At 37.3% G+C, this 11,760-nt stretch overlaps 1 protein-coding gene across 1 annotated transcript in view; it reads left to right on the top strand.

Moving 5' to 3' along the window:
* MGAT4A (mannosyl (alpha-1,3-)-glycoprotein beta-1,4-N-acetylglucosaminyltransferase, isozyme A) overlaps positions 1–11,760 on the top strand; it is a gene marked incomplete at its 3' end in the record, with an annotated part of 71,221 nt that overhangs the window by 29,879 nt on the left and 29,582 nt on the right. The window contains exons 2-4 of the mRNA XM_009277114.2: positions 2,906–3,073; positions 5,548–5,688; positions 7,737–7,870. Of these exons, the coding sequence (XP_009275389.1) occupies positions 2,906–3,073; positions 5,548–5,688; positions 7,737–7,870 (443 nt within the window). The remainder of the gene's footprint in view (positions 1–2,905; positions 3,074–5,547; positions 5,689–7,736; positions 7,871–11,760) is intronic.

The following is an 11,760-nucleotide window of genomic DNA, read 5'->3' as shown; positions in this document are numbered from 1 at the left end:
GTATCATCGGCAAACTTCATCAGGGTACACTTGATCCCATCATCCAGATCACTTATGAAGATATTAAACAGCATTGGGCCCAGTATTGATCACTGGGGGACCCCACTTGTAACAGGTTGCCAGTTTGAAAAGGAGCTATTTACCACCACCCTCTGGGTGCGGCCTGTCAGCCAGTTCCCCCACCCACCGGACAGACCACTTGTCTAGACTGTAATGCATCAGTTTCTCTAGGAGGAGGCTGTGGGAAACCATGTCAAAAGCCTTGGAGAAATCCAGGTAGACAATGTCCACTGCTTACCCCGCATCAGCTGAGCAGGTTACTCTGTTGTAGAAGGTGATCATGTTTGTCAAGCACGATTTGGCCTTGGTGAATCCGTGCTGGCTTTTCCCAATCACGTGTTTCATTTGACTTGTGATAGCCCCCAGGAGGATTCGTTCCATAACTTTTCCAGGGACTGAAGTAAGACTGATGGGCCTATAATTTCCTGGATCCTCCTTTAAGCCCTTCTTGTAGATGGGAGTGATTCTATGATTCTGTGATTCTATTTTACAGTGCCACAGTTGGGGTCCTATGTTCTTTGCTCAAAAACTGCTATGATAAGTTATGAAAATAAAAGTTTACTTCTACATATATTATTTTAAATTTCTTTAAAAAGAAATTAACTAATTACCTTTTTTATTTTTGACATATTATATTAATTGCAAATTAAAGGTATTATAAAAGTCACCTCCTCTGAAAGTGTCATCTTCTCAGTAAGGGTTTTTTTGTTGGTAGTTCTTAATACGAAACTACAGTTTTCATTTCTTCATGTGATAAAACTGCCTACCTGAATTAGGGAGGTAGAAAAATCTTAATCTCTGTTTACAACTGAGTTTAGTAATAAGATATTTCAGATTTTGCATTATGGAGTTTGCTAGGTGGAGGTGGCAGGGGAACTACTGTGGTTCTCCACTGTTTGACATATTCCTAGGTAAATTGTTCCCTCTAAGACTCGACTGTTCCTTAGAGCACCAGAATCATTGGAGCACTGTGCCTGATGTGCTGATATCTTTTAGTAAGTGCAGGAAGAGAAATGGTCTCTGCCAAGAATTTGTCTAAGTCAAGAGAGAAAGACCTGAATTCATCCTACTTGAGGTGCTGGAGTCTGAACCACAGGTTCCATAGGGTTCTCACCATTTTCCCAGGAGAAATACAGACTGCCACAGATGAGTTTAGCCTTTTCAAAGTAGGAAGAACAGAAGTATCAAAGTTTGTCTGCTATCTTGTACCATGAAGAAAGACAAGAAGGGAGACCTGATGCTACAGGCTGCTTCTGAGGCTATCCACTGCTATGGAAGCCCCCAGTAAAACCTTGCATGTTCTTTGGTTGCTCACCTGTTCTTCCCTGTTTAGACAGAAATTAACAGCTATCTGTATAACCTGCCATCGTCCGTTCATTTTGGGGAGGGGATATCATTCGCATACTTGTGTGGCCTCTACACTAATACAATTCTATATTCATTTAGCTGTTAAAATGTTTTGTAACCTTACAGTAACTAGTAGACATGGTTCCAGGCAATCTTTGATTTCTTTGGGTTATCATTGGCAAGTAAGAATGTCCTTCATGCCAGAAACTCCAGAAAATTTTCCTGGCCTTCTCAATACTGCTGACTAAAGCACCAAGTCCTGTTTCAAATAGCCGTCTGCATTCAGTTGTCAGTGTGTAGTGTGCCTAGCACTGTATTGTGGGCCAGCATCTGTGTTCTGGGTGTGTTGGCACAAAAGCAGTAACCATTTGGTTTTAATGAAAAAAGGAAAATAAGGCTGGCAAGGGAAATGTTTTTAAGAGGTAGTGAACTATGTTTTTATTTTTCTGTCTTCAAAACAGAGGGCAATTTAGCTAATTATGTTTTCTAAATGTAGTCAGAACAGTACATCCCAACTACAAAAAAGAAAATAAATGTTAATAATGCTGCATTTCCTCCAATGTCTTTCAATTTACAAGGGAAAGTTGACTGTAATTCCTTTTTTACTCCATGTGTTACTGTAGTGTAGCAACAGGAAGAGATTCAAATTGCTTGCAAAACTTCTACTTTCCTACCATTGCAATACTAAAAGGCTAGGAATGGATAGGTAAATAGCAAAAAAGATATGTCTACGGATGACAGCTGTGTGGTTGGAATATTGATTATAATGTATAAAATCACTCAAGATACTCCAGTCCATATCTGTAGATTGGCTGAAGAAGAGTGATGGTGGTGAGCACGAGGTTCGAGGAAATATGCACAAACCAGAGATATTTACTTTGCTGGGTGGCAAGGGCATAGGCAACATATCAGCAAACGAGTTTTGGTGTTTCCCTCACTCTTTTGGTCTCCTTTCAAAGAATACATATATGTATCTACATTAGCAGGATTTTGATAAAAATTTTGTTTTTGCAGGCACTGACAATATCGTTAAAACTTGTGTTTGAAATTGGTATGTCTGAAATATTGTCAAATTCCACTCATTCTTACAAAGTGTTCAGAGGGGGCTTTCAAAAGGCATAACGTGCTTTTGTAAGGCACCACTCCTATTCTGCTTCTTAAAAGAAAGGGTTTGTGGGCATCTGTTCCAAGAAAAGGTTCAGAATTGCCTTGTGGTGCTGAGTAATGGGAACTCAAAGGTTGCCCCTGTCTGTGGCTACAGTGAGGGACATACCCCCTTCAGTGCCTGCTTTGCACCCCTGGCTGGTGCAGCTCACTCTTCCCTCTGTATGCTGTGTAAATGCGAAGGTGCCTAACTCGGGTGGGATAGTGCTGGGCTGTGCCCTCTTCTTGGTGGAATTTCAGGTGCTGCATAGCTGAGCAGTCCCTGACCCTTGTTGGATCTGTCTGTAGGTGTTTGTTTCCAAAAATAACCAGGATCATCTTTTTTTCTCTCTAGAAAAGTTGATTGCATATCAACGGGAATTTCATGCTTTGAAGGAACGTCTTCGTATAGCTGAGCATCGCACTCTGCAGCGCTCTTCTGAGCTGAACGCTATCTTGGAGCAGTTCAGGCGTGCAGTAGCAGAAACAAATGGGAGTAAGAATGCAATGAATAATTTTTCAGGTACATACTGTGATTGAGCTATTTTTTATAACTCTACACTACTAATATCTCTTCTTATTAATATAGAATAAAAAATTAATACCAAGAAAGCCGAATGAAACTGTTCAGCAGTGCAGATTTCCTATTTCTATTCTTAATGATCCACCCACTCTTCATTCTTATGACTTTAGGGACTGAATACTTACTCCATGCCTAGCTCCAAAAGTTTGGAACTTCTGGTTACTTATTTAACATACTGACTATATTTTGACAATAATTTACATCACTTTTTAAATAGAGCTTGAGGGGAAAGGTCAGCAAACAGTGTTTAAGAAATAGATGAACTTGAAGCAATTAAAATATGTTTAAAAGTCAGCTGGAAGATGTAAAAACATACAGGCTATCTAAGGTATTGGTTATGATTTGTAAAATGTACAGATAATGTCCTTTTTAATAACTAGTCATTAATTGTTGAACTGGTAAAGTCTTCCATAAGTTTTTACCAGTTTTGGAGGCTGATGCTCAAGTTTACTGAGAGCTGTGTTTGGCAATATTAGAGAATGCCTTCGCACTACTCACCAGTTTTCAAGTTAACTTTTAAAATCACACTATTACTGCTTTAGTCACTCTGACTATTCTAGATGGAAAATGAATAACAAATAAATATAAACTTTCTGGTGAGTATTGGCCTAATGAGGAATATAAACCCAAAGATTTATGCAAATCAAAAAACTGGATCAAGCTTTTTGAATCTCTTACCTACTTGCATTTGTGCTACGAGTTACTATCTTCTATAGAATTTCTTTGGGGGGGGAGGGTTATAATTATAGGCCCTCAGTGCTGATATTAAGGATGAATTGCTCTGTCTGACACTAATGGCCTATCCAACCTGATCTCCATAGTTCCCTGGATCTCCAGGAATGGTATAGATAAAGGTTACATTTAACATAGTCTGTGACTCTGGTCTTCCTCTTCTGTGTGTATGTTTTTGCTGTTAAAGCGAACAAAAATAGAGGAAGTCATATAAGTTTGATACTGGATTTATGATTAAGTTATTACCACAGTTATTTCTAAAAATGAGTTAGCTTGCTTATAGACAATGTAGTCATAGGGAGTTATTCTCTTCTGATGCAGCTGAAGTTACCGATTCACTTTTTAAACTTTCTACCATGTCTGGATCCCAACTGGGACATCCTCTTTTTTCCATGGGGAGCCATGATGGGAAGTCAGCTGAAGTCTGAATTCCTGAGCTTTTGTGCTCAGAACTTAGTATTCGATAGATTTTATTAAGTTTAATCTACTTAAGTATACATAATACTATGAAGTATTTGCTATCTTTGAAGCTGAAAGAATTCCAGATTGTTTTATGTAAAACATTATTCATTCATACAAAGAGTTGTCATATTTTGAGAGAATTTTTAGTCCAGCTTTTGCAGTTGAAGCTAAAGGAAATGTTAGCAGGAAAAGTAAAATGTACCTGTATTGGAATCTATCAAAATTAGTGTCTCGACTTATGGCATCTATTACAAAGCATTTTTTCAAGATTATAAGTGGTGAGGAATTTAGTTTCACCCAAAAATAAATATTTAAAAAAAACCAAAACAAAACTCACAACAAAACTGTTCCAGCTTTGTGGAAACTACACTCAGAATCTGAGAGGAATGACATTTATGGCATTACTTCTCTCACTTCTGCACAATTCAATTTTTTCTCGGAAACCATGAGTACAGTTTTTTACTTAACTTGATATTGTAAAGCCCATAAGTTTTCAAAGGTCCATATGCTATCATGTTTGTCATTTGAAATAAGAGTTGTTTTCACACTTGATGTAAGAAAATCAACACGCACAGCAGGGGAATTTAAAAACTGTTATTTGCAACTTTGAGGGCCACCTGGACATCCTGAGAGGCAGTTATTCTAGAAGGAGCAAGAATTATTTTAAGTACTCTAATGGACTAAATTAAATTCATGTTAGCATTCATTTTATTGCAGAAATACTGAAAATCTTAATTGTGTATTTTATGCTATGTTTGTTTTGTATCTGTATCTGCAGTGTATTCCAGTATGTATTTGTAGCTTTGAAAAGTTATTTGCAGTGGCATCACTACATGGTGATGAGCTCTGTAAGCGTAAGTAAAAAATAACCTAGGTAAATAAGCCTCCCATTTTGATTCATTGGGGAAAAAAACCAAACCAACCTAAATAAATGGAGCGTTTTTTACTTCTGTGACTACACACCAAGTCTTGTGTGATCAGGTAAGTATTAACTATATCTGTAGCAAGGTTACCGAGTGGAAAATAATCTTGGCCATAGTTTATTTAAAAATTAAAATGAGAAAAGACTTCCTTTGTACACAAGATATAATGCCTCAGTAAAATGCATCATTTGTTCTGTTTTTCAGTTAGGACCAAACTTGGAATTTTGTATTATTTACCACTGCATAAAACTTCATCTTGTTTGTTTTCTGCATTACTGATTTCATGTATGTTTGCAGATGAGACGCTGAAATTGTTAAAAGAGCTAACAAGTAGAAAATCTCTTCAAGTGCCAAATATCTATTACCATTTGCCTCATTTGTTGAAAAATGAAGGAAGCCTTCAACCTTCTGTGCAGGTTGGCCTTGGAAGGACAGGAGGTATGCTGATATGATGTTTATTTTATGTTTTATATCTGGAGGACTTTCTAGTTTTAGTAATATAATCTACTGCATTACTTGGTAGATCAAGGACATCTCATTTAACTTGTGTGATATTGATATCTCTTGGAATTTGCACTGAATCCAAGATGAAAGGAGTTTGGTTTCAGCTTTGCTCTTTTCTGCATAATCTCAATCACACCCCATCCCATGTTAAGGTACACATTAAGAAGCATTTAGTTTGGATGAATTTTTTGTAACTAAGTAAAAGGGAACAAAGTTCAAGATTCTGAACAACAGATTCTGAACTGCTAATGGACATATCCCTTTGGCTTTTCAGATTTGTCGGGCAATCATGCATGGATATAATTATTTTAGATTTGATGTTTCTGGTTTTTTGAACAATATATTTCAGTGTATAACTTAGAGTTGGGAGAACTAGGATAATCAGATATAATTGCATCAATAAAATGTGGACATTCATTGGAGGGGGGAAAAAAAATCAGTGTTGTGCTGCAATACTGTTGATCCCTTTTTTTTCCCTAATCCTCACAAATTCTGAGCTTTGGTCATTAGGATAGCTCCATGGAATCCCACTCTTGGAGCTCTAGAAAATAAATAGCATGAAGCCCAACCAAACTGATATACCTCAAAGCGCGCGCGTGTGTGTGTGTCTAAGCTTGAAGGCCTCACCAATGAGTCCTTATTTCTCTGTGTGCCATCTGACTTGAATGGCTCATGTTACTGTCCACTAGGCCTTTCTTTTTTAATTTTCTCCCCCTCCTTGCTTTTGAAAGAAGCATTAGTGACTCCTGGACTGTATTTTTTTCAGTACTTCACTAAATTTGATAGCTCCTTCTTTTAACAGAAGGCATGCTTGTCTGACAAATACGCGGGCTCAAGCCATAGGGTTATTTTTTTGACTATAAACACCGTTTATTTCAATGTTGTTATTCAGGAAGGAAAAGGCTCATATTCTTTTATTGTTTCAAGTGAAGCCTGTATTATATCCCACTGGGAATATATGACAGATGTTTGAAATTACAAAATAGAAATTGGAATCAGGTTTTCTTAATTAAAAAGAGGGAGGAAATTCTGAGTTAAAATTATTTTCCTATCTTCCCCTTTCCTGGTCACTGTGCTTTTTGAATGTTTGTTTTAAAAATTCAGAGCTTGTTAATGTGTAGTTGCTAGGCAAAGCAGGCTCTATAAGGAAGGATAAACAACATTTTTTAATAGTGGTTTGATTTTATATATTTATGATGTGGTAAATCATTTCACACAGATGGCTTGGCATGCTGGTGCTGACTTCACCAAGTCTGCTTTATCCTTTTACTGTGTTCCTGCTGCTGTCTGCTGTGTTCGTAGTAGGTAGCCAGCCCTGGGTACAGGGTGGGGTGCAGAAGAAAGACTATGGGAAAGTTAAGGAACACGGGAGTCAGATGGCCAGCTGAAATTCGATAATGATAATAGCGTTGTAGCTGGGGCCAGATTGCTTTGCATTTGAGGTGCTTTTAACAGGGATAAGAGATTTCAGTGACAAATTTCTGGGCAATCCTGATGACCTGGACTTGTTTTTCTAGAAGAACCCAAATCAAGTGCAAGGAAAGTAATAGAGGTTTTTTGAGCAGTGTCATTTTTAAAAGACGACTTCTGAGAAGTTAACTACTTGAGTTGTGAAGAATGGTTATGCCAATTTGAAAATAAAACTAAGTTAGGGAGTTTAATCACTCTGTAAGTCTTGGTGCAAGTCTTGGTGCAGCTTATCTGATTAATACCATGGTTGTTGATTATTACCTATGCAATAGTCTGGCATGTCTAGGATTACTGGGTTTTTTTGTTTGCTGTGTTTGCTCTGAGTGTTGGTGATGGTTATGTTAATCATGCTTCTGATGATGGGTGGTATATTTTTAAACTATTTTTAATTACTGTTATCTCCATCTTTTAAGCCTTTGCATTTCTTAATGCTTTATTACGAGATAAGATTTTTGTTTTCTGTCTTGTGTATGAAATCACTGAAAGTACATTTCTGGTTTGTTTGATTTCAGTTTCCATTGTAATGGGAATACCTACAGTGAAAAGAAAAGTCAAGTCTTACCTTACAGAAACTCTCCACTCCCTTATTGATAAGCTGTCCCCTGAAGAAAAACTGGATTGTGTTATGGTTGTCTTTATAGGAGAGGTAATCACTTAAATATTTTTATACAGTTTCTAACCTGCCTTTAATTACAAGTACCACTCCTTTCAGGAATTTATGAGGATCTACTTTTTCTTCAAGAGGTAGACAGATGACCGTCTTCTCCTTCCATGAAAAGGAGACAGTGTCAGTCTTGTGTTTCTGAGAGAAACGATCCTGAAGAGCCCAGCTTTTTCTATTTATCAAGGGAATAGTGGACACGAGTTTAGTGGACTGGTTATTTTGCAAATCTTCTGATGCTTATACCTAGTGACAGAGATGTGCTAATTACCTTGTTCCTTCAACATCAAAATAACGGCTAAGGTACTCTGGTGCTGTAGGGAGGATTCTTCCCATTCTCTTCATGCTACTGCTTAGTCCTACCTCAAATGAGTGCTGCAGTTTGAGATGTTAGGCACAGATTGTTACTGATTTTATTTTCTGGACACTGTGAATATTGTGAGTCCAGACCTTTTTCATGTATTAATTCAAACAGTGTTCAGTTGGACAGTTTGGTCAGTTCGGCTCTGATTTAGTGGAAATCAAATTTAGGAAAATAATAGAATGCTTTCAGAAATAATTCTCTTGGCTGCTGGGAATTGCATGTACTTATTTTGGTCTGTATATTTTTCTCAGAAGTCTGACTTGGAGAGTGGGAAATTTATATATATGTTTGACCTTCATCCATCTAACCATATAGTGCCTACTGAAACAGTGTTTTATGAGTCCCACAGATGGAAATTTGAATCCTCTGGTTATAACTGTGAAAACAGTTTTAATCCTGTGAGCCAGTGTCCATTCAGGGATGAATCAGTGGAAAATCAGATAGGCATTTTAATACTTCTATTATCAGCACATTTTAAAGCTTTCCTTGAAAAGTTTGTAAACTTTTTATCTGTACCTGAGAACTGATTCTTATGGTTTTCTAATATAAATTGCTCTGTTTTCTTTTTCTTGACAGTCAGTCAAAAACTATCTGTCAGGACTGCTTTTCTGCAGAAAATGCTCTTAAAACATCCGTTGGTTGAGAATATCAAGAGAACAGAATTCATTCTGAATTACTGGAATGCTGGGTTTTTCTTCACTGTATTAGCTGGAGTAATTTTATTGCCTTTTAGCGTGGCTTCTTTTCACGGTTTAAAACTGGAGTTTCGTTTTGTTTTGCTTAAGGAGGTCTGAGCTATGAAGACCGTGTGTTATCATTGGATTCTCATCTTCCTGCAAAACTTAGGAGTGAAGAGAATCCACACTCTGTCCCCAGCTGCACAAGTTTCTCTTGTTGCCTTACACAAGCCATATTGCTATACCCGAGTTTTCCATAGCTAAATAACTTTCTTCCTTTGAGGTGATGTGAAATTCTCTTTCATCTTGGGAATGATTCTACAAAAGTGACCCTGAAGGAACTGAACATTTTAACATGGGAGCTATTGCTTCTGTGCCCAAGGAGAATTGTGTGGTTTGCTCTGGAGAGGGATACTGTTACCCTCTGTATCTTATCTCTGCATCTACCTCTTTGAGAGCAGCACTAGGTGCTTACTCATGTATCTGCTATGGGCACTGCAAGCCATGAACGTCTGGGAAAATTTGAAGAACCTAAGTTTAAATTCTTGTCCTGTTACAACCATTCCTTATATTTGCTTATATTTCTTTTTCTTTACTCCATCCAATTTTATGTCTTCCCTGCTTTACTATTTCTTTGACCATGTTTTATATTTTCTTAAGTTCAATATCTTGCAGTTTGTTTTGTAATTGCTACAGGGAACTCTTTCTGTGAATAATATGGTACAGTAAATACTTCATCCTGAACTATGCTGTGTTTTTTCTGAGTTATGCTGTATATTTCAGCTTCCTTCTGCAAGATGAAAAGTGTAGGTTTATTATGTGTTTTCTCTGGCTATTTGAAGGAAGGCCTACTCCCCCGGTGGGCTTCTGTTTCTCCTTAAACAAAAGGAAGGGCTTTAGCTTTTAAAATAGCTTTGTCTATGGCCTAAAATGTGTTAGACTATTGCTATCATTAACATGTGTGTATTAATGAAGGCTTATTTTAAAATACATTAGAACTTTTACCAACTATGCTTGTATTAAAAACGATGGCAAAAGTTTCTGAAAAAAGGTATGGCCTCTGCTCAACATCTGTGCAGTTTAAGTACAGCAAGAAATGGTCATAGTGTGAGGTTAGGTAATTTTGCTAATAAGCTTAAAATTACTATCTGTGCTTTGTCTGTAGCTTGTACCAACAAAAAAAAAGTGCAAGACTTTACAAAAATGTTTCTACGAGAGAATTATATGAAAATATGGTATTTCAAAAGGATTTTAGTATTTTCTTGCTGACTTTATTTGAGAAATCAAATTGACAGTGTTTAAGAAGCATTGCTGGGAGCCATAGTCATGGACTGTAACCTGCTAAGCACCCTAAAAAAACTCCTTTAATGCTGCTATTTTTTTTAGCAGTTCAGTCTCACTCCTTTCTTGTAAATTTGACTTTTTTGCTAGAAAACAAGTTGAAAATTAGAGCTAATGGCCTTCTGCAAACAGCATGAATATGTGTAAACAAATGAGCTAGTAAATATAGATGCATTATGGTTGCTAAATAGAGATCTGCATATTCATTTACTGTATGGATATTTCTCAGTAATGTAATTATACACAGTAAATTTCCATACTGGAAGTTCAAGGAATTCTAAAATATCTCAGCCGATGTGATATCTAATCACCAATTTAAATAATTACTAGAATTGCTTGACAGTAAACTGTGCAATTGTCCCAGTAACTGACATATGTCTGTGTTCTCCAATTTGTTAAAATAACTTTATTGCAGAATAATTTGCAGGTATTCATTAGGATGACTAATAAATAGGCATGATTCATTATACCTCTGTACTTAAAAATCCTTTTATTCCCCTTCACTATGTAGCTAGTTCATAGGCTTATCAGATGACTTGAAACAAGCAATTCAAATCTCATAAACCGGCTCTGTATGAGAACTTGCTTTCAGAACAAACTATAGCCTCTAGGTTGAAGAAAATATGAACTCCAGATTAAAATGGTTGTCTAGTATTTTTATTTAATATGGTTTGTAATTAACATGGGAAACATGTTTCTCAAGTGCTTTACATCATCATAGTGGAACAACAAACATATATATGTGTGTGTGTATATATATACAAACACACACACTACCGAATATGAGAGAAATTAAAATACTTTTCTGGTATCTAAACAAATTTGCTTTTTTTCCTGTGGGGAGATCTCATTTACCATGAAGAAAATGCATCTCAGACTTGTTCTAAATATATCACAAATTATTGTCAGTCCGCTTCATTAATCAGTGACTGCACTTAGCACAGTCTTTTGTACAAACAGTAATCAGTGTATGTTGGAAAGACTATAAGCCCTTGATTTGACCAAAGATATCAGAAAGACAAATCATTTCAGTAAGAATCAGAAGACACTACAGGTATGCAAAAGCATTTTGCTAATTCTGTACGCTACTGATTGCATCTGGCTAGGCAATAATTGACCAGCCATTTGTTCTTGGAGCACTAGTCCGTATGTTACACTTTCTTGCATATTGCTTGTTCAAATCTTACTCTCTTGTTCCATGTGTATTGCATGGTATGTGTATGCATGTGTACACGTGGAAGCACCGAGGCGAAGGGCTCCGGAGCAGAGGATCGCGCCGGTGGAGCCTTCCTCAGGTTCAAATCTTACTCTCTTGTTCCATGTGTATTGCATGGTATGTGTATGCATGTGTACACGTGGAAGCACCGAGGCGAAGGGCTCCGGAGCAGAGGATCGCGCCGGTGGAGCCTTCCTAAGGCAGCAAAACCGCGGCAAAACCCGCGAAGGCAAAAGCGCAGGGAGTGAGAGTGTGGCCCAGCCCCGCCCCCCCTCCC

This window comes from Aptenodytes forsteri, unplaced genomic scaffold (assembly GCF_000699145.1).
Source record: "Aptenodytes forsteri isolate BGI_AS27 unplaced genomic scaffold, ASM69914v1 Scaffold539, whole genome shotgun sequence".
In the NCBI taxonomy this organism is placed as follows: domain Eukaryota; kingdom Metazoa; phylum Chordata; class Aves; order Sphenisciformes; family Spheniscidae; genus Aptenodytes; species Aptenodytes forsteri.
Note: the sequence above shows the minus strand (reverse complement) of the source record. Positions and strands in the feature narration are given on the sequence as shown.